The sequence below is a fragment of the Mustela erminea genome, chromosome 9 (assembly GCF_009829155.1).
Source record: "Mustela erminea isolate mMusErm1 chromosome 9, mMusErm1.Pri, whole genome shotgun sequence".
Lineage (NCBI taxonomy): Eukaryota > Metazoa > Chordata > Mammalia > Carnivora > Mustelidae > Mustela > Mustela erminea.
In genome coordinates this window covers 21,471,021-21,495,030 of record NC_045622.1, presented here as the reverse complement: position 1 = coordinate 21,495,030, position 24,010 = coordinate 21,471,021, and the positions used below count along the sequence as shown (strand labels likewise).

At 39.9% G+C, this 24,010-nt stretch overlaps 1 protein-coding gene across 9 annotated transcripts in view; it reads right to left on the bottom strand.

Moving 5' to 3' along the window:
- Window positions 1–24,010, bottom strand: part of FAM118B (family with sequence similarity 118 member B) — a 51,229-nt gene that overhangs the window by 21,103 nt on the left and 6,116 nt on the right. For 2 of the 9 annotated variants that reach the window (XM_032360558.1, XM_032360559.1), the window contains 4 exons: window positions 11,481–11,546; window positions 9,349–9,391; window positions 5,954–6,046; window positions 627–879 (listed from right to left, as the gene is read on the bottom strand). In XM_032360558.1, the coding sequence (XP_032216449.1) occupies window positions 627–879; window positions 5,954–6,039 (339 nt within the window). In that variant the 5' untranslated portion in view covers window positions 6,040–6,046; window positions 9,349–9,391; window positions 11,481–11,546. Of the gene's footprint in view, window positions 1–626; window positions 880–5,953; window positions 6,047–6,528; window positions 6,622–9,348; window positions 9,392–11,387; window positions 11,411–11,480; window positions 11,547–24,010 lie in introns of those variants that run through there. The other 7 variants (XM_032360555.1, XM_032360557.1, XM_032360561.1 and 4 more) reach the window with 5 other exon arrangements.

Sequence of the window (24,010 nt, the reverse complement as noted above, 5' to 3'; positions counted from 1 at the left end):
CAAGACAAAATTCCTTATAAATATTCTGAGTGATCGCCTTTAAAAGGAACATTTAAAGAAATGGTGTTGCTTAACCCCAAAAGGGTAAGAATGATCTCTAATCTTTCTGGGATTCCCTAAAAGGCATGGATGGCAGGGCATGCCACTACACGGTAATGAGCAGAGAAAAAATAAATTCAAAACACAGCAATAATGGGACAGTGGTCTCATTTTTGTAAATATAAAGACCTCAACATCATTACTGCTACCATCTACAGGCACACACAGGCACACAGATACAGACACACACGCGTGCGGATCAAGATAACTACCCTGAATAGGGTCCATAAGCAGACCTTTTGTGGAAGAGCCAAGAGTTATGCAAATCTATAAGCTAAAGGGGCACCTGGGCGGCTTAACTTGTTAAGCCTCTAGACTCTGGATTTCAGCTTGGGTCATCATCTTGGGGTTGTGAGATCGAGCCCTCCTTTCTACTCTACTCTGGGTGTGGAGCCTGCTTAAGATTCTCTCTCTCTCCCCATCTGCCCCTCCAAAATCTATAAGCTCACAATGAATATCTTTGTTACATTCAGCACATGTGTCACAGTTTCAGGAAATAATGCCAAGATACACAGGAGGATACTCACAGGAGAGAGTTTCTGGATAAGGTCATGGGCAACATGGACAAGATTTTTGTCTTCATGGAGACATTTCTGAAATTTTCTGCTCTCCTCATCTTCTAGAAGATCAAAATCAATGGCGGCATCCAGTAAGGCCTGAATCAACCCCTTCCAAGACTTCAGGGCTGGAACCTGAGGTGCCACCGCAGCACTAATGCCTGTTCCAATCACCAGCACAAGTTCACGAGGCTTCTTCGTTTTTAAGCTTGGAAGCAGCTTCCTGAAAAAGTCAACCAAAGGAAGAGGATTGGGAATGTCCAACAGATAGGAGGCACATGGAAAGGCTGTTGAAAATCATGGTTTTCAGCTATTACTTTCATAGTTGCAAAGAGGATATAACAATTTCTGATACCTCTCCTGAGTATCTTAAGCAAAAAGACCAGAATATTGTGCCAGGGCTTGCTGAAAAACCTATTTCAGGAATCCTAAGAGGCAATCTTAAAAACAATTTTCTCCCTCATAGTTCTTTCAATCTAAGAAAACCCACTAACAGTAGGAAAAGATCCAATTAAATTACAGCCCAGCTGAGTTCTACTAACTAAATTATATTTCAAACCAACATTAAATTTCAAAAAACATGGATTCCAGAGAGAAAAGAAATCCATACAAATTAAATTCCTATTGTTGAGAGATATAAAACAAGAGATGAAAGAAAGCCAAAGTTAAGCTCAATTTTGTAAACACTAGTACGATAAAATTGAGCATGACTAAAACTGAGAATGAGACCATCAAGTATGGGAACACATTTCACTTCCATTTTGTTCTAGATTTCTACCTGTAAGGCAAAAAGGAAAAAAAGAGGAAGAAAAAAAAAGTAGCTAACAGAATTCTGAAAACACGGGAGCTTCACATTACCTAAATAAACAAAGCTATAACTATTCAATAGATACGACAAGAAGTAGAAAACATTACTTTCTTACCACGACAAGCACGGAGTTCTGTCTTGAAGAGAAGTACAGACACAAGTTTTGTGTTTTGGTTCTCCATACCCCACTCCACCCCACTCCCCACACTTCAGTCTGGAAACTACATTAAAATATGTTTTTTTTTTTTTTTTTTAAAGATTTTATTTTTATTTATTTGACAGAGGGAGATCACAAGTAGACAGAGAGGCAGGCAGAGAGAGAGAGAGAGAGGGAAGCAGGCCCTCTGCTGAGCAGAGAGCCCGATGCGGGACTCGATCCCAGGACCCCGAGATCATGACCTGAGCCGAAGGCAGCGGCTTAACCCACTGAGCCACCCAGGCGCCCAAAATATGTTTGAAATATATTTACTCACTTTAATTTTTGCTGATGGCAGGTGTTTTCCAAGGAACTGCCTTTCTCAATTTTTTGTCAAAATAAAAGAAAAAGGATTTGCATTTTGTCATAACATAAGAAATGGTACTTTAAGTCTTGGGAAACCTGTTTTGGGGAAACAAACCTTGCAACTGCCTTCCCTATTTCCAACTCCAGCACTTGGTCATTCAACAAATATGAAAAACTTACCAAGAACCAGATACTATGGTAGGTACTAGTGATGTTTCTTTCTTTCTTTTTAAGATCTTATTTATTTATTTATTTATTTATTTATCAGAGAGAGAGAGAGAGAGAGAGAGAGCGCGCACCCACAAGCAGGCAGAATGATATGCAGGGTCCCTGCTGAGCAAGGAGCCTGGTGCGGGACTCGTTCCCAGGACCCTGGGATCATGATCTGAGCCGAAGGCAGCAGCTTAACCAACTGAGCCACCCAGGCGTCCCATTAGTAATGTTTCTATGAATAAAATGAAGTCCTTAATCTCAAAAGTTTAGTCTACTGGAAAAGACTGATAATAGATATCAGAAGCAAATGACGAAAATGAGTTTCAGTTCAAGGCAATCAAGATATGGAAAATATACAAATATATACTCACAGAAAATTTCTAGAGGGATTCACAAGAACTATAAATAGTGGTTAACTCTGGGGATTGGGGAAAATAAGGATTTTTACTTTTCACTTGATTGTGCTGTATTATTTGAATTTTTTTTTACCTCTTCCATTATAGGTTTAGGGTGTAATCTGCCTAATTTAAAATTTCTAGTTAAAAAGGAAAAAATCAGCAGTTGTGTTTCATTTCTGATTCTTCCTAAAACCACTAAGTAACTACGTTTTTTTAGAAGGCATAAATTCATGAAACTCAAAACAGGGAAAGATGAGAGCAGATAACACAGGCCAACACAATTTTAGGAGTTGTACAGTAAGAGATGATTCCCTCTATAGAATTTTGGGAGTGTTCAAATAAATCTGAAGGTAGAGGGGCAGGTGGGGCCAAAACAGAGAATTCGTAGCAAGGTCATATTAGAAGCAGTTAGAACTCTATGACTAGAGGCCTGCTTTCTAGAGAGGCTATACCAGAGGTTTCTGTATCTGAGAACACTGTACACAGCTTGGGAAAGGGAATTAAGTAAAAGTCAATATATGAAATATAAGACTCCCCTGCATCCTTCTCCCAGAGGAAGACTCTCAGACAATGGCAGTCAACCTTATACCTGCACCCCATGCCCCATCCAGGCATCCTTTTTTGGGGAAAAAGGCCAGCATGAGAGAAAAGACCCACACATTCTGATAGGTTGGGATTCCTCAGTTACAGAACTGGCCCATGGTTGACACCCACAGTGAAGCCCATCAGTGACCAAGTCCCTTAAGCACACATAGATTCTCAAACTGGCTTTTTAGTGTCTTCTCTTAAATGTGAGCAGACAAAGAACGGTCACCTTACATTTGAACAAAGCCCCCAATGTGAGAGTTATATCTAAACAAACTAGCAGATAGAAAGGAATCTGCTGGGGGCACCTGGGTGGCTCAGTCTCAGTTAAGCAGCTGCCTTTGGCTCAGGTCATGATCCAGAGTCCTGGGATGGAGCCCAGCATCAGGCTCCTCACTCAGCGGAAGTCTGCTTCTCCCTCTCCCACTCCCCCTGCTTGTGTTCCCTCTCTTGTGTGTCTCTCTTCATCAAATAAAGGAATAAAGTCTTAACAAAAAAAAAAAAAGAAAAAAAAGAAAGGAATCTGTAGGAAAGAAGCGACAATACAGGAAAGAGAAGAAAATTGGAAAAGAAAACAGTATCTCATATAGATTTAAAAACAAAGGCATATTTGAAAAATGAACAAAATACTATAAAAAAGGGGTGGGCAAACAAATAGATTTCTTGGAAATTAAGAATGTCATGAATAAAAAATTTGTAACACTGGAAGAAAACAGGAAATTTCTGAGAAGGTATAATGATAAAAAAAAAGCAACAGAAAACTAGAGTCTTGGGGCACCTGGGTGGCTCAGTCGGTTGTGTCCGACTTGATTTTGGCTCAGGTCATGATCTCAAGGGCTGTATTGTTGGGCTCTGTGTTGGGCATGGAGTCTGCTTAAGATTCTCACTCTCTCAGGACGCCTGGGTGGCTCAGTCGGGTAAGGTCTGTCTTCGGCTCAGGTCATGATCCCAGGGTCCTGGGATCGAGTCCCACATTGGGCTCTCTGCTCCTCGGGGAGCCGGTTTCTTTCTCTCTCTGCCTGCCACTCCCCCTATCTCCCTCTCTGTGTCAAATAAATAAAATCGTTAAAAAAAGAAAAAAAGAAGATTCTCTCTTGCCCCCACTCCAAGCTCACATACACTCTTTTTTTTCTCTCTTAAAAAAAGAAAAAAAAAAAAAAAAAGAAAAAAGAAAATTACAGAGTCTTATTGCAAAAGGTCCAACATCCAAATAGAGTTTGTAGAGTTCTACTACAAAGGCACAATACAGAAAAAACTGTGAAGGGAATTATCAAATAAGAAAAAAGTTTTCCGAAGTGAATCATCAGTAGCCAACTTGGAAAGGGCCACCTGATATCTAGACTCATATGAAGGTATCTCACTGTGAAATTTCAGGTTGTTGAGAATAAAATAACTATTCTGTCTCCAATGAGAAAAGAAGAGGTCCTGTAACACAAAGGACTGGGAATCAGCAAAGACTCATTATTTTGGCAGGAATACACAGCTGCTGGCAGAGGATGAGTAATAATTTCATAATTCTAAGGAAAATTATTTCCTATCTAAAATTCAACACTCAGCCAAATCATCAAATAAATGGACAAATATAATAAGGACATCTTCAAATGTCTCCTAAAACTCTTCTCCTGTGAATCCTTACTAAGAGTGCATGATGAGAGTATTTTTCAGGAAAATGAAGGACCACACACCAAAAAAGGGCAAGACAATACCCAGGAAAGAGAGGATCCAAAACAGGAGAGATGTAAAAGGAATTCTGGGGGTCACGGGAAAGGAAAACGGCAAACCATCAGCAATGCAGCAGGTCTGGAGAATGACAGTCCAGAGCGGAGGCCAGTCCGGAAGGAAAACGGAAGGGAAAAAATCCATGAAACAATGTAAACTAGTAAATTACTGATGAGTGTCAGCATACCTACAAGATTTTTTTTTCTGTCACAGAGTTTGAAGATAAGCTGATAGATACATAAAAAACAAAGCAAACAAAAACAGAGACAGAGAAAGAGAGAATAACTTGGTGGAAAAAATGAACAAGAAAGTATAATCAAACTACTGTTAGGCTCAGCTATGAACACTATTAATACAGTCATATATGTAACTATTAGAAAACTGATGGCATGCCTGGGTGGCTCAGTGGTTTAAAGCCTCTGCCTTCGGCTCAGGTCATGATTCCAGGGTCCTGGGATCGAGCCCCATATTGGGCTCTTTGCTCAGCAGGGAGCCTGCTTCCTCCTCTCTCTCTGCCTGCCTCTCTGCCTACTTGTAATCTCTTGTCTGTCAAATAAATAAATAAAATCTTAAAAAAAAAAAAAAAAAAAAGGGAAAAAGAAAACCGACAACCAAACATTGTAATATAAAACACCAGGGAAATGTGGAAAGAGTGTTTCATGTGTGTGTAGGGTGGGGGCAACACGTGTGGAGAGGCTCCAGGAAAGTAAGCCTAATACTCATCTTCATTAATTGGAAAATAGATAAAACCAAAAACTAAAAAATAGCAGTAAATAGACAGCATTTAAAAATATGGATCCAATTATTAGAGGAAACAGATAGAAAAGCTGAAAGTGATTATCTCTGGAAAGGGACAATGCATTATAAGCCTGGAGTACTGACTTGGAAATTATGTACATTTATGACCTTTTTAAAAATAAAAGTTAAAGCCAAAATAAAAATGATTTTTATATGAAGGTCAATATTAATTTGTGAAAACAACTGGGTTTTGGGCAAGTCTGTTTGTTATTTTTTGTCATCTACCATTAATGGCAATTTACTAAATGTTCCTCGATTCCCTTCCCTTGTTTACCTGGGCTTTTTGGTGGGGGGTGCGCCATCACTGAAGAATCCAAGAATCTTGTCTATATCAGAGGCCTGGCTCCCTGTAGAAGCCATCCAGTTTCTAAAATAGATTAAACACCACAGACCACAATTAGATCTGTAATATATACCATTTAAAATAGCACACATGTTAAACAGTTTTAATGAGATGTATACCCTAAAGGTGTTCTAGAGGTAGTCCCTGCTCTACAGAGATTCATTAATTAATGAGCATCTCTAACTTAAAGAATTAAATTCATCTGAAAGAAATTAACCTTGAAATTATGACTTTGGTACTACATACTGTCATCTTGCTTCTGTTCCTAAAGGCTTCCCCCAACCCCTTCTTCCCAAAACAAAACAAAAATCGATGTCAATTCATACCAATTATTGGGCATGACTTTGTGGAGCCCAATAAATACCTGCTATTCTCCCCTGAGACTGGCTTGGGAACACATAGGGAATAAAAACAATCCATGGGTAAGTGCGCTAATAGACCCCAATTATCCATTTACTATCAACTAAAGAAATCACCAAGTCAAGAATAGAACAATCAATACTAACTTGCTGATTGTTAAACACTCCTTATTGCTGAACAACTATGTCCTCACAGGCAGTGAGGCATATCTCCCTAGTTGAACACACTGGACTCTGAGACTTTGTGATAAACAGGAAAGGTATTATCAAAGATGCATGAAGAAGGACCAATTATGTTCAGATGATGGGATAACTAGCAAAAGTAAGAGAATTACCATGGATTAGAGTGAAAATTATAATGAGAAGTTTTAACCACACAAAATTTTAGTAAATTTGCTAAATCTAAGGACCATTAATTCTAAAACAGCAAGATTTTAAACAGTGTGCACATACACATCCAAAAAAAGATAATACAGGAGTACCAGAGTTGTGGATGTTTTATTACTGTTTTATAGTCAATGTTTAGAAATAACCCAGGGGCATCTGGGTGGCTCAGTGAGTTAAGCATCTGACTGCTTCAGCTCAGGTTGTGAGCTCAGGGTCTTGATTTCACAGGTCACGCAATCGAGTCCTGTGTCGGGCTCTACGATGAGCAAGGGGTCTGCTTGAGGATTCTCTCCCCTTGCCCCTCACCCCATGCACCTCCTCTCTCTAAATAAATAAACAAATCTTTAGAAATAAGTGAATTACTACTAATTATTTCAAGTTTACTATTTTATAGAAAGCTTTTTCTTTATGTAAACATTTTCTAAAGTTTGCTGAATTAATTTTTCTGGTAAATAGATGGCTCAGTTCCTCACCCCATATTGTTTCACACATAATGGAATTCTTTGGTATCATAATCATTAGGAATATAGGAATCTCAAAATCATAAAGTGAGTTAGGAAGTAGGCCATTGTTCTAGAAACATCATTGATTCTGTTGGAGAGAAAGCTGGGTCTCAGAGAAGACGTGTAACCAGTAAGTTTTACCTTCATAATCACTGGAAATGTCTGTTAAATGTACGTGTCTTAAAAAATAAGGTCTATTAATTAGCTTAAAAGACAGTATATATTTTCAGGCTCTAAACTCAAATTGCTGAACCAGAATCTCCAGAATCTTCAGGAAATTCTTATGATGAGGCAAAAAGGAGACAGCCAAATAAAATGCAGTGATTTTTCTACAACCCAGCTAACTCTGTTAAATGTGGGACATCTAACACAGCAGGCATACCATCTGTATATATTACAGTCAATACCATCCCAGTTTGCTAAGAGTTAATCACCAATAAAATATTTCCATTAAGTTTTAGTTTATGGAAGTCATTTTCTACTCTCAAGTCCAGTCTGTGTTCAGACTGGGGAAGCAGTGTAGGAGAGCAGATACTTCTATGTTACGTGAGATGACCCATAAGCTTGGGGATAGTTTTTAAAAATACACAATGAAAAGTTTGTATGCTCATGCTCTTTCCTTAAATATGGTTCTAAAAGGCCATGTGAACAAATTAAACCCATGCAAAAAATACTCTGTATTAAGAAAGATCAAAGAAAAGTAAAAAGGGAAGTAACTTAATGTTATTAAGTTGTGAAGACAGACATCTTTAGAATTCAGTGCTCAGTTCAGCTACTAAACCAATTTCAGCCAACTGTTAGATAGTGTTTACCACATGCCAAACACTATTTACAAATATTAACTAATACAATCTCTATAAGCTTATGAAATACCATGATTACCCTATTTTAGGGATAAGAAAACTGAAGGACAGGAAGGCTGGATAGCATAATTCAAACCAAGGTGGTCTGTCCCCCAAGATCATGGTCTGAACCATTCTATTTATTACAACCTAAAAACACTCTCCAAGTAGTAGTATCTCACCTTTATGTTCATTTGTTTTTACTCTGCAGGCCAAAACTATGAAAAAAGAAAGATCCCACATTCCAGAAAGATTTACTCAAAATAATTCTGTGTAATGCTTGACAGCTGCTACGTGACCAGGCGCTCTGTTGATGGAATCATGGCACCCGGTTAAAATGAGAAGCTAAACGAAACTGCTTTTTCTGGTGACAAGTGCTGTGTTTGTTACATATCCCCACTACCACTAATCTACCTAGACTGGTCCTATCATTCTCTCCTGGAAAATATGCTAGGCTACTTTTGCTGGATTCTAACAGATGATAAATTCTTGATGTTTACACCTGAATACTAAGCTTTCTTATTTTTTTTTTTCCTTTACAGAGTCAACTATTCTGAAGGTCTGCTCATTCTACATAATTTAAGAGAATTAAATATGGCCAACAGCTCCTAATAAGTTGTTTCCGCAATGTTTTGAGTCCTCTTATTTAGGAACTGAATGAGAAGAAATTCACTATTGTCACATTATATTTCATCATATACACATCCTGCTTTGTAACACGATAACATCTTTCCTTCAGGCTAAAGGATGCCTCATATACTACAATCTCACATATACATCCAGTGGCATCAAAGCATAAACCATATCTTATTTCTTCCAGAGTACTGTTTCAGAAAAGAAAGAAATCCATTTTAGTGTTTACCCTAAAAAACATGCAGTTACTTATAAAAAGCTTCCACACGGATTATGAAAATCTTATAAAGAATTCCTAACATGTATCAACTAGTTCACACATTAACTTCTTTATGTGATCACTATTTGAGCTTTTCATTTCAGTGGGACTTGCTATGTACAGCAGAGGTGGGAAAAGCTTTTCTGCCACAAGACAAAGGCAATTACCTGTGGCAGCGTCTTTGTTACTACAATTACTGCTAAAGCCACCAAAAAATCCTTCAAGACCAAGCAAGAGAGCTCAGCAAAATAAAAGTCAGATATTTGGTAAATGCTGAGAAAAGTAACAGCAACCTCATTAAATTTTGTAAGGCCCAAGTCTGCATGTAAGAAAGGACACTTACACTTTGAAACCTGTCAGCTTGTCAGGAAATAGAATGCTTCCATCTGGTGAATGAAAGGGAAAAATCAAGGCAAGTGTTTTGGGAAAAATCCATTAAGAAACAAGGAAAAGGGACAAGAAGAAAGGAGGTGGTTAGGAGACTGAAATTAAATTCATATAAACCAGCAGACTTGTGGATTTGAAAACCTTAGCAAATCACAGTAGCTCTTGCTTTCCTAGCATCTTGTTGGTACAATGATAGCAAAATTTGGCTCCTTTTCTAGTTCAAGAATCAGAGTAAGGTCTCTTCCTGTGCTTCCAGTGTGTGGTATTCAGCACAAACAACTGGCAGGCCAGAAGGAACTCAGAATACATCTTGGTTTATGGGTGGATGGAATAAACCAAAAGGAGAGAAAAGTTCTAATGATGACATTTTTGCCTAGAAATAAAAGATTTACAAATGACTAGCTTGGGGAAGTGGTACCTTTCTTGCCTTAAAAGATCAGCTGTATTTACAGCATGCTTTTCCCCATTCTATTTTAAAAATAAGTAATTAAATAAAAGGGTGGTACTTGGGTGGCTTAGTCAGTTAAGGTCTGCCTTTGGCTCAGGTCATGATCCCAGGGTCCTGTGTGGGAACAAGCCCAGCATCCGGGCTCCCTGCTCAGCAGGGAGTCTCCTCCTCTCCCCCTCTGCCCCTCTGCCTGCTTGTGCTCTGTCTCTGCTCTTTCTCTCAAATAAAGAAATAAAATCTTTAAAAAGATAAAATAAAATCCAAAATGGTATCATAATGTACTTAACATGTTTTTAAAAAAATAAGACCGTGACTAGAATGAAGACTGGCTTATTTCTCTAGCATAAACACCTAAAAGGGTTAACTTCATTTTTTAAGGGAAAAAGATAGTCATCCTCCAACTTGGAAGAAACCAAATCCCTCTAGTTGTGGCGTTTGGACTAATTCCAACACATCTGGTTTTCAACAACTATGGGGGAGGGAGAGAGGAAGAGATATCCAGTGTAAAGTCCTACAAAAGTGTACTCAACCAGCTTGTTGACAATTAACAAATCAAATGTTTTACTCAGGTCACTGGTGAATTCAGTTCTATAATGTAGGCTGCACCCTTTCTTATCAGTGTATAAAACAAATTTTCCATTTTCTTCCTTCTAACACACATACAGACAGAACTGATATAGAGGAATTATATCTACATGCGCTAGGGTGGGATTCCTGTGTACCCCCTCTTGAAGCATTTCCTCTACCTCTGCTTAACTCAGTTTGCTCTTACTTCCGTATCTAAATTGTATGTGCCTGACAGCCTCTGTGTTCTGTCTGATAAGATCTGCATCACACTTACTTCCTGAAAATCTGTTGTAACTAGTCACTGATAAAATGTCAGACTGATACTACCTACTCTTGATATTTTACCAGCAAAACACTGACCCATATAGGAGCAGTATATGAACGACCTCATTAGAAGAAGGTTTCTGAAAGACTTTAAAGAATAAGAGGTTTGCCCCAAATTCTTGAAAGTCTTTTTTAAAGATTTTATTTATTTGTCAGAGAGAGAGAAAGATAGGCAGAGGGAGAGGCAGACTCCTCGCTGAGCAAGGACCCTGACGCAGGACTCAATCCCAAGACTCTGGGATCATGACCTGAGCCTAAGGCAGACAGATGCTCAACCAACTGAGCCACCCACGCTCCCCTAGAAAAAAAATTTTTTTTAAAATATTTTATTTATTTATTTAACAGAGGGGGAGAGAGAGATCACAAGTAGGCAGAGAGGCAGGCAGAGAGGGGGTGGGAAGCAGGTTCCCCGCTGAGCAGAGAGCCCCATGCGGGGTTCGATCCCAGGACCCTGAGACCATGACCCGAGCCGAAGGCAGAGGGTTAACCCATTGAGCCACCCAGGCGCCCCCCCCCCGCCCCAGAAAATCTTTTAATTCAAGTCCTAAGATCAACCATGCTGATATTCCAGGAAAAAGAGCTCAGATGTTTCCATGTATATATTTCATGTTTTCATGGTATTTTCAATTATAAAACCAAAGTAACATATCATGTACTGGGAACAAAACTGTTTCAAGAAGGAACAGTAACACATCCAAATTAAAATTTCATCTGAATTAGAAGCTGGTGACTGAAGTTGATGATTTTACCGTGCAAAGAATGATAACTTCCTTGTCACTGCTCTCCCTCCTGTGAAGCTTCTGAGAAGGTATACCCTGAAAACAATGACACATGTTGCTAAGGAAGGAGACTTTTTAATAAAATATTTCCCATGTATCAAGTAGTACAATCACACAATTACATCACAAATGGCAAAGGGTACTCACTGAAAATGAAATTAAATAAATCTTCAAGGGCAAGATTTTATGTTCTAGGGAATCTCTAAAAACTAAATCCCTCCTCTGAAGACAGTGTGGGTTATGTATGGCAAATACTGTCAAGGGCTTCCTTTTCAGACCAAAAGATACCAAAAGACCACAATACTGCTGCATACAAATGCAGATTCATCCAAGTTTGGGCATCCCAGAAGATCTCATCATTATAGAGGATCTCTCTCTGAGTTAAAATCTGAACAGCTTTAAAGAAGGGAAGACTTTTCTGTAGCAACAAAAATAAAAATGTTTATTAAGAATTAAAAAAAAAAAAAGAAAATCCACCTCACTTCCCCCCTTTTTACTTTCTTGAGGATTTCTGACTTCAAACAGTACTGAATTTGACAATTTAGAAAGAAGTTATATTTTGACAACATAAAGCTGGCAAATGTTATGATTAAAAACCCTAAGTTTACCTGAATGTTAACAGTGATTAACTGAATTCATGGTCAGTCTGAGGTGTTTCACCTCCGAGGTCCCTACCACACTGGCCATGGAATCCAACCCCATTAAACAGCAAAACCAAGGACAGAATATAAGATACAAAGTAGATTTATTCTACAATTATTCTTAGAGTTAACTAAAAGGAAAATAACATGTTTTTCATTAAGATAAGCAAAGAGAAATCACTCAAGTCCAATTTATTCATTACTTTCAAGTTCATGTTCAAGTGCATAAACAGATAAAAAATAATTGAATAGATACCCATCTTAGGTTCTTAATTATGTTTAAAACTCAGTTATCAGAATACCATAAACTTGCTTTGAGTGTATTCAATTTCTTTTTTTAATAAAGATTTTATTTATTTATTTGAGAGAGTGAGAGAGCGTGCACACAAGCCGGGGGGTCGGGGCAGAAGGAGAGGGAAAAGCACTTTCCACTGAGCAGGGAGCCTGATGCAGGGCTCGATCCCAGGACCCTGAGATCATGACCTGAGCTAAAGGCAGACGCTTAACCAACTGAGCCACCCAGGCGCACCCATATTAAATATCTTCTGATCTTGTCATATAATAGCTGTAATATCTACTAAATGTCAGGTTCTTAAATTTCCCACTTAGAAGGGCAATGGAGGCCTAGGTGGCTCAGTCGGTTAAGTGTCTGACTTTGGTTCAGGTAGTGATCTTCTTGTCCCAGGATCCACGTTGGCTCCACGTCGGCTCCATGTCGGCTCTGTGTGGAGCCCAGAGCTCCACGTGGGGCTCTGCACTCCACACAGAGTCTGCTTGGGATTCTCTCTCCCTTCCTCTCCCTCTGCACTTCCCAACAGCACACACACTCTAACAAATAAATAAATCTTAAAAAAAAAAAAAAAAAGAATGGCAATGGAACTTAAAAAATGTGGTTTTAGAGGCTTAAAAACTGTGGCAGTCTTTTCCCTTAAAAAAAAAAAAGAAGAGGGTAGACTACTAAATTTTGGGGTGATTCATATGCAATCCTATCTGGAGGAAGAAGAGAAAAAGCCCTGCAAAATTTTTTAAAACCACTTCTAACTGGCAGTTCTATGAACACATACCATTTCCCTTTTTTTCAGCGAGAAGAAAGTATAGCTGATCCTTGAACAATGTGGGAGTTAGGGGCACAATCCCCTTCATGAAGTTGAAAATTCACATATAACTTTTGACTCCCCAAACCACTGTTGACATAAGCCTTACTAGTAACATAAACAGTTACTTAACACATATTTTCTATGTTAAATGTATTATATACTATATTCTTATAACAAAGTAAGCAAGAGAAAATAAAATGTTAAGAAAATCACAAGGAAGAGAAAATACATTTATAGTGGTATACTGTATTTATCAAAAACAAATCTGCAGGGGCGACTGGGTGGCTCAGTGGGTTAAAGCCTCTGCCTTTGGCTCGGGTCATGATCCCAGGTTCCTAGGATCCAGCTCTCTGCTCAGTGGGGAGCCTGCTCCCCCCCCCCCCGTTTCTACCTGCCTCTCTGCCTACTTGTGATCTCTGTCTTTCAAATAAATAAATAAAATTAAAACAAAAACAAAAAACAAATCTGCATATGAGAAAACCATTCCATTTACAAATTGCACCAAAAATTAAAATACCTAGGAATAAACTTAACCGAAGAGATGAAAGACCTGTACTCTGAAAACTATTTAACGCTGATGAAAGGATTTCAAGATGATGCAAAAAAATGGAAAGACATTCCGTGCTCAAGTTGGATGAATAAATATTGTTAAAATGTCTACACTACCCACAGCAATCTAAAGATTTACTGCAATCCCTACCAAAATACCAAAGGCAATTTTCACAGAACTAGGATAACCAATCCTGAAATCTGTATGGAACCACAAAGACTCAAATTAGCCAAAGCAATCTTGAAAAAGAGAAAACAAAATAGGAGATACCACAACCCTAGATTTCACATTATGTTACAAAGCAGTAATAATTAAATTAGTATGGTACTGGCACAAATACAGACAAATAGATCAATGGAATAGAACAGAAAACCCCCAAATAAACCCACAATTATAAGGTCAATTAATCTTTGACAAAGGAAAAATGAATATACAATGGGAAAATGTCTGTTCAATAAACAGTGTTGGAAAAACTGGACATCCACATGCAAAATAGCGAAAGTGGACCGCTTTCTTTCACCACACACAAAATAAACTCAAAATTGATTAAAGACATATATGTGAGATCTGAAACTATAAAAATCCTAGAAGAGAACACAGGAAGTAATCTCTCGGACACTGGCTGTAACATTTTTCTAGATATGTCTCTTGAGGCAAGGGACACGAAAGGAAAAATAAATATTGCGACTACATGAGCATAAAAAGTTTCTTCACAAGAAAGGAAACAACCAACAAACCTGAAATGCAACCTACTGAATGGGAGAAGATATTTGCAAATGACAAGTCCAAAAAGGATTAGAACCCACAATATATAAAGAACTGCTACACCTCAACACCCAAAAAACAATCCAATTAAAAATAGGCAGAAGACATGAACAGACATTTCTCCAAAGACATACAGAGAGCCAACGACACACTGAAGATGTTCAGCGTCACTCATCATCAGGAAAATGTAAATCAAAACTACAATGAGATAATCACTTCACACCTGTCAGAATGGCTAAACTCAAAAACACGAATCACAAGTGTTGGCAAGGATGTGGAGAAGAAGGAACCCTCTTGCACTGTTGGTTGGAATGCAAACTGCTGCAGCCACTGTGGAAAACAGTATGGAGGTTCCTCAAAAAATTAAAAATAGGGCGCCTGGGTGGCTCAGTGGGTTAAGCCACTGCCTTCAGCTCAGGTCATGATCTCAGGGTCCTGGGATCGAGTCCCGTATCGGGCTCTCTGCTCAGCAGGGAGCCTGCTTCCCTCTCTCTCTCTGCCTGCCTCTCTACTTGTGATCTCTCTCTGTAAAATAAATAAATAAAATCTTTAAAAAAAAAATTAAAAATAGAACTACCCTACAATCCAGTAATCGCAGTACTGGATATTTATCCAAAAACACGAATTCAAAGGGATACATGCACCACTATGTTTACTGCAGCATTATTTACACCAGCCAAACAATGAAAGCAGCCCAAATGTCTATCAATAATGGAACTGATGAAGAAGAAACGGTATATACATAAAATGGAATATTAATCATATAGAATCAAATCTTGCCATTTGCAACAACATGGACAGAGCTAGAGAATATAATGCTATGCAAGATAAGGCAGTAAAAGAAAGGCAAATACTGTAAGATCTCACTCACGTGAAATTTAAAAACAAAACAGGGGTGCCTGGGTGGCTCAGTGGTTTAAAGCCTCTGCCTTTGGCTCAGGTCATGATCCCAGGGTCCTGGGATCGAGCCCCGCATTGGGCTCTCTGCTTAGTGGGGAGCCTGCTTCCTCCTCTCTCTCTCTCTCTCTCTGCCTATCTGCCTACTTGTGATCTCTGTCAAATAAATAATTAAATAAATAAATAAAATATTTTTAAAAAAAAAGCAAAGGGGGAAAAAAAAGAGACAAACCAAGAAGCAGACTTCTTTTTTTTTTTTTTTAAAGGAGGCTCCACATCCAGCGTGGAGTCCAACTCTGGGCTTGAACTCACATCCCTGAGATCAAGACCTGAGCTGAGATCAAGAGTCTGATGCTTAACCAACTGAATCAACCCGGCACCCCAACAGACTCTTAACTATAGAGAAACAACTGATGGTACCCAGATGAGAGGAGGGGAGGAGGGAAGAGTAAAATTGGGAATAAGGATTAAAGAGTACACTTATCATGATGAAAAAAAAATCTACATATAAGTGGATCCATGTAGGTCAAGCCTGCATTATTCAAGGTCAACTGTAGAATGTTTTGCTTCAGCAGGTCAAATACCCATGTGTCTGAGTATTTTCTTTAGTGGTCTTACTTCAACTTCAACTTTGTGGGAAACTAGCGTAGAAACAATGTACAGCAATGCATAGATAGGACTCAAAAAAAAAAAAACAAAAAACCCACCCCAAAACAACAACAAAATGACAAATTGGGAAAGGAATCGATGAAAAAGAATTAAAAATTTATAAAAAAATACTCTATGAAAAGTAAAATTCAGAGGCATGGGAAAAGATTACGGAAGGTATGGCTGGAACAACCCAGTGATCGCACTGGGTAAATTGGGTCTTTACAAAGCACACAGTGTGTCTGAAACACAGGGCACTGAACCCACGCACCAATGTAAACCACCCGGCATGCAGGGGACTTAGGCAATACTCTACTAGATTGTCATTGATTAGGACCTTATGAATGTAGCGTGATGATTTACACTGGAAACTTTTTTTTTTTTTTTAAGATTTTATTTGTTTATTTGACAGAGAGAGATCACAAGTAGGCAGAGAGGCAGACAGAGAGAGAGGGGGAAGCAGGCTCTTCGCTGAGCAGAGAGCCTTGTATGGGACTCGATCCCAGGACCCTGAGATCATGACCTGAGCCGAAGGCAGAGGCTTAACCCACTGAGCCACCCAGGCGCCCCTCTTTTTTTTTTTTTTTTTAAGATTTTATTTATTTATTCGACAGAGAGAGATCACAAATAGGCAGAGAGGCAGGCAGAGAGAGAGAGGAGGAAACAGGCTCCTCGCTGAGCGGAGAGCCCGATGCGGGACTCGATCCCAGGACCCTGAGATCATGACCTGAGCCGAAGGCAGCGGCTTAACCCACTGAGCCACCCAGGCGCCCTACACTGGAAACTCTTAAACACAAGGAAAACTTCACAGAATCAAAAAACAGAAAATTAGAAAATGAGACCACCTAATTAAAAATGTTAAAAGGATTTACAGCTACTGAGTTTGGAAGAAATAAGGGAAGTAAACCAAACCTGCTCTTAAAGGGCAGTTTCCCTAAGGATTTCCTAAGCCCAAGACTATCCCTGCTCCTTCTAGAGACAAGAACCTTTGGCACCCCTGCCATTCTTTGCTATAGAACAAAGGCTTTTGGCTTCAACCTGGAGACCTATAAACTGGAACAGGAAAGTTTCAGCTTTTACTAAATGCTAGGTCTTAAGAGCATGTGATCCAACATCATTTCTTATTCACAGAATAAGAGATTTTTGTATGTTCAGCTGCTCTATGAAATTAACTTAGATTTTGTGTTACTTTGGAATTATCTAATTCACGACATGAGTGTAGGTGTTCATCGACTACCATCTACAGAACATTCACAGGATGGAAATTCTTAGTCCTATCATGGTATCATGTATTTTTGGCTTATGAACTTCTTTGAAATTGACTGAGGAGAAACTCCTTCCTAGAAAGCCAAGGAACTCCATCCCTCTCTCTGGACACACTAGTCTCCTTCCTGGTACTCATATAGGCCCGGTACACTCTGGTCTAGGGTCTTTTGTTTGTATTGGTCGTTCCTTCTGCCTGGTATGCTTTTTCCAAGTTTCAAGTTTTTGCTCAAATCATACCTTCTCAATGATGCTAGCCCAAACACCCTACTTAAATGTGCTACCTCTCCACTTAATGCATTAGCTGCTCTACTTTTTAAAGATTTTATTTATTTAGAGAGAGCATGTGCATGAGCAGGGGTAAGGGCAGAGGGGGAGGGAGAGAATCCCAAGCAGACTTGGCACTGAGCACAGAGCCCAACGCAGGGCTCAATCCCATGAGCCTGCAATCATGACCCGAGCCACAAACAAGAGTCAGATGCTCAACCAACTGAGCTCCCCAGGCTCCCCTAACCATTTTATTTTTATTTTAAAGCCCATACCACTAACATGCTAATTACATTTATGACAAGCATAATAAATATACTAATTATGTTCATTATTTGTCATGTGCCTCCTGGGAAGTAAGCTTTTCAAAGGTAGGAATCTTTGTTTAGTTCACAATATATCCCAAGATCCTAGAACAGAGGGCTGCCTGGGTGGCTCAGTCTACTGAGTGCCTGCTTTTGACTCAGATCATGATCCCAGGGTCCTGGGATTGAGCCCTGCTTCTCTCTCTCCCTCTGCCTGCCACTTCCCCTGCTTGTGTGCACACTCTGTCAAATAAATAAAATCCTAAGGAAAAAGATAGACTCCATGTATTTGGGCGCCCTTGTGGCTCAGTGGGTTAAGCCTCTGCCTTTGGCTCAGGTCATGATCTCAGGGTCCTGGGATTGAGTCCCACATCAGCCTCTCTGCTCAGCAGGGAGCCTGCTTCCCTCTCTCACTCTCTGCCTGCCTCTCTGCCTACTTGTGATCTCTCTCTGTCAAATAAATAAATAAATAGAATCTTGAAGAAAAAAAAAATTTTAAAAAAGGAAGGGGCGCCTGGGTGACTCAGTGGGTTAAACCTCTGCCTTCAGCTCAGGTCATGGTCCCGGGTTCTTGGGACTGAGCCCCACATCGGGCTCTCTGCTCAGCGGGGAGCCTGCTTCCCCCTCTCTCTCTGCCTGCCTCTCTGCCTACTTGTGATCTCTCTCTGTCAAATAAATAAATAAATCTTTAAAAAAAAAAAAAAAAGATCCTAGAACAGTACCTGGCACACGGTGGACGTTCAGGTTTTACTGACTAAACCAACTCAGATGCAAAATGTTGCTCATGATTTGAATTACAAGAAAGAATTTCCTGTATTACAGACAACACATTTCCTACTAAAAGAAATACCCCATTAATGTTTTTAATGTAGCAAAAACCATGAAAGACCATTTCCTTTTAAAATGGAACATATGGGAAAAGCCACATTCCTGTGAACATGGCGTGCACAGCAAATCCACATCCAGACTATCATTTTCCAGATATGGTAATGATCGTAACAGTCAGTGACAGTAATCTGATTCTAGCCGGCAAAAGAAGGATTTCAGAATTAAGGTTTCAAGACTATCCTCTGACACTAACTGAACATTTTTATATATAAATCATTTTATTTTTGTGACTCAAGTTTCTGACATCTAAGATGTAAACTGATTCTTAAGGCAAGTACTCTTTCTGGCAAATGACTCCAGGACATCCGTATTTCAAGACTAAGAAATCAGTTTCTGTATTTTATGTATTAAATCTATCTAAAGTGCTTTCTTTATGCACGGCTGGAGAAGAAGAAAAGCTTATACAGAGGCAAAAGGGATTTCAAAACACAAATAGGATTGACTCACAGTTTAAAAACATTCAATGGCTTCTCACTGTGGTTAATAAAATGAAACTCCTCACATCATGGCTACAAGACCCAGCTTGATCTGACACCAGCAGTCCTCTTTCTAACACCCCACCCACCCCTCTCCCTCATTCGCCAGGCTCTAGAGCCACATAGGACACACACACTTTTCTGGCTCACGCACAGAACGTGGCTTAGGGTGGTATATATTCCCAATATTTCTGCCTTCCTCCCATCCTTGAAGCCTCAGCTTACCTGTTACCTCATGGAGTCTGCTTATCCACCCCCTTCAACCCCATTTACACTTCCGCTCCTTATCTGCATCTCTTAACACTTGGAATGACAGGCCTCTCCCATAAGAATAATTGCCCTCTTTTAGGACAAGTACAGTCTGTCTTATTTATCATCCTATCCCCAGCCCCTAACACGTTCTCTGTTAAACAGTAAGTGTCTAGATGGCGCAGTTAAATGCTCACTTGCTGACTGAAAGGTATATGCCCACTATGAGTTAATTTGAGGTCTAAGAGATCAACAGATACTTTTAATTTTATAAGCTGTAGAAACAGAGTGAATGGATCAAGCTGAAGTGTTGCATCTTTCATACCAAACAAAACCTGTGACTGAGCTCCACCACCCACCTGTTTAAGGCTAATTTTCAGTGCTACACATAGAAATTCTCACCTGTTTTGGAAATCCTCATCTTTTGGTTTTCTCCTTCCCCACTACATGAAAAGAAACTAAGATTACATAATACTTTTGGGAAAAGCCTATAGATTTGCTTTATAAAACAAAGCTATGTGCACTTAATTCTGTCCACTTTTGGGGTACCTGGGTGGTCAGTCTGTTAAGAATCTGCTTTCTGGGGTGCCTGGGTGGCTCAGTAGGTTGGACCTCTGCCTTCGGCTCAGGTCATGATCTCAGGTTCCTGGGATGGAGCCCTGCATCTGGCTCTCTGCTCAGCAGGGAGCCTGCTTCCCCCCACCCCCACCATCCCCGCCTGCCTCTTTGCCTACTTGTGATCTCTCTCTCTGTTAAATAAATAAATAAAATCTTAAAAAAAAAAAAGAGTCTGCTTTCCCCTTGAGTCATGATCCATGGATCCTAGGATAAGCCCCACATCTCACTAGGCACCCTGCTCGGCGGGGAGACTGCTTCTCCCTCTCCTACTCCCCCTGCTTATGTTCTCTCTCTCAAATAAATAAGTAAAATCTTTAAAAGAATTTTTGGTTCACTTCTTTTTATAAATTATTTTTATTAACATATAATGTATTATTTGCCCCAGGGGTACCAGTCTGTGAACTGTCAGGCTTACACACTTCACAGCACTCACCACAGCATATACCCTGTCCACTTCTATTGCACAGTTTTCCTATGGCCTGATCATGACTACATTCTGTATATGCTTACAGTTTAGAATGACAGGGATTGTATTAGTCTCAAACTGTTGAATTTTCACATTCAACTACCCATTAAATGCCAGGCACTATGCTAACAATATTATTATTACCACACCCCCCTCACCGCCACTAAACACTATATCGTATTTAAAATGAGCCAGGCACTGTTGTCTACGCTTTACAAATGCTCACTCTTCTATGAAGTGGACACTAATATTATCACATACCACAGATACCACAGATAATGGAACTGAGGCACACAGATGCTAAATAATTTGCTATGGGTCACACAGCTATTAACGCATTAGCTATTAACACACTGGGAGGCTGAAGTCCACATTGTGTATGTGCTACCGAAGCAAGCACCTGAAGTACAACATTGTGAACACACAATGGAATATGGTCTCACCAAAGATGACTAAGATCAAAACCTGAAGGGCCATGACTTTTTTTTTTTTTTAAAGATTTATTTAATTTATTTGACAGAGATCACAAGTAGGCAGAGAAGCAGGCAGAGAGAGGGAGGAAGTGGGCTTCCCGCTGAGCAGAGAGACAGATGCGGGGCTCGATCCCAGGACCCTGAGCTGAAGGCAGAGGCTTAACCCACTGAGCCACCCAGGCGCCCCAAGGGCCATGCCTTTAAAGGGAAATAGAACTGTAAACAAATATTTATAACACATTTGTGCTAGGTTTAATATACTTGCATGAGGTACAGGAAAGATCAACAACTGTGCTCAAGGGAGATCAAGAAAAGCTTTATCGGAGATAGATACCACCATGGGAAAATTCAGTGAAATAATTAGTATTCATCCTCCTTTAGGTCTTGGAAGCATCTGACATTTAACTCCATTCTCTTCTGGATATCGGATTTTCCTGAGTCTCCTCCTGTCTCTCTGGGGTAAGCTCTTCTTCCTCTGTCCCATCCCCAAATATTCAGGGTCCTCAGCAAACTGCTTTAGGCTCTCCATCCGGTCACTTCACATACTCTCCCCACCCCTACCAGCTACTCCAATGGCTTAGAATACCAACTAAATGCTAAGGTCTTCCTTATCTCAATCTCCCAGCTCAGACCTCTCCTGCGTTTGCGACCCAGGAGACACCTGGATTACGCAGCCCTTCACAACTCAAACATACTTTCAGACATACTTCAGACTTAAAGGTCAAAAAACAGTTCAACAATCTGTACCTTATCATGTGTTGTTAGGTCTCTGACTGGCAGAAATAATCTCTGGGTCACAGGGCTATGTGATTATTTCCCTCCTTCTGTTTCAAGGCCAATGCAAGTATTTATTGATTTTGAAAGAATATACTTTACGAATGCGCTTGTAAGTCAATTTCGATCATCATTAAGAGCAAGAGAATGATTGATGAAAGGCAACTCAAGGGAGAAGTTTAAGCTTGTAACCTTAGTCTACCTTGATATTCTTTCCAGGATATTTGCTTTTTCCTAATAAAAATGAACTGAAAAAAAATCTCTTTGACCCGGAAATGAACTGAGAGATGAATGCATTATTTGGTCCTGAACCAAGAATCTGAAAGCTAAAAAAAAAAGGAGCTATGATCTGCTACAGGGGCCACCACAACTAGAAAGCTTAGGCAAAGTTCGAACGAACGACTTTAAAAACACTGCTTTGCTGCGCAGGTAGCATCAGTCTTAAAAAGTAGCCAGTAAAAGTACCTGAGGAAAGAAACAGGTAAGAGGAAAACAGGTTAGGAAGACCTAAAAACATACTTTGTTAAAGAGCAAAGGAGGTCAGTGCAAGAAGGAGGGAGGGGCTCACTGGTGGGAGCAGCGACAGAGGGCTGAGCAGCTAGAGCCCAAGGGACATGGACACTTTATCAGGAAAAAGAAAGCACCTCTCCTCCTTGACTAGCAAAGGAAAAGGTCCCCAGTAGGCCCCGTCGGAAATATGTCAAGTACAGTAAAGTACAAAGAGCAAATGAAAACCACCCTGTAATCCCACCTGGTGTTAATGACCACTGATATTTTGATTTCCGTGGAGAAAAGCGGTTTTCAAGAAAAACTCTTGGAAGAAGTGCAAGCCTGCTGGTTTCACACTCATCAGTTCAGAAAACTGTATTTGTTAGAGTTTGCCCCTGCTTTTACAAGGAATTTTCTGCATTACCTATAAATCTTTCTTTTCATTTTTTTCTTTCAACTTTTCTTCCTTCATCTGAGTAAGATTAATTTTTTAACAGTACTCAAATAGCCTATAGATTCATCAAAAGAGCAGTAGCAGGTGCTTCTACAGTAGAATAAAGAAAGTAGGGGCGCCTGGGTGGCTCAGTGGGTTAAGCCGCTGCCTTCGGCTCAGGTCATGATCTCAGGGTCCTGGGATCGAGTCCCGCATCGGGCTCTCTGCTCAGCAGGGAGCCTGCTTCTCTCTCTCTCTCTGCCTGCCTCTCTGCCTACTTGTGATCTCTCTCTGTCAAATAAATAAATAAAATCTTTAAAAAAAAAAAAAAAAAAAAAAAAGAAAGCAGCAGTACATTTCTAGTGCCTGAGGGCAGTGAGGGCAGTGAGGGAATGAGGGTGAATGAGACTGAGGAGGGAGAGAGCAGATGGCTGGACCATCCCCAGTCCTGCTGGACATGGCTTAATGGGCTCTGTAAAACCGTGGGGTGAAGCACTAAGTTCTCATTACATGCAGGGGCTTGCCATTTTGGGGGGGGGCTGATATTCATTCTAGCAACTGACTATGGAAAGCTGCTCCAATGCAGAGACCAAAAACTGAAAAACTTTAATGGGTCCTCTCTGAAGCTACCAGTGCCATATAACAAGAATGGATGTTACAAAAGGGGATCAAAGAAAAAGAAAAGAGGGGAGGAGGGGGAAATCAGAGAAATAGAAGAAGATAATGTCCCAGAATGGAAGGACGTTACTTTCCAGGATGAAAGGGTCCGCTGAGAACCAGAACGGTAGATGAGGAAAGTCCCATACTCTGGTACCTCATTAAGAAAGCCCGGAACACCAGGGATAGAATATTCTCAAAGCTTCCAGTAAGAGAGAAAAGAAAAAAACCAATGAAATAAGGTCTCATAAAAAAGGATTTGATTGCTACGTCTCTAGAGCAATTACAGACACCAGACAGCACAATCATTCCTTCAAAATTCGGAGAGGAAATTACTTCCAACCTAGAATTCTATAACATTTCCAAACTACCAGACAAGTATTATGGGCATTCAAATACTTCTTAGGAAATAAAGAGGCAAGCCAAGAAATGGGTCATGGGTGACAGCCCATGAGGAGAGAGAAGGACAAGGGTAGTTCCTGAATGATACCTGAATAGTTCTCCATTGGAAACATCAAGTGACACATCTGAGCTCATGGAAAAT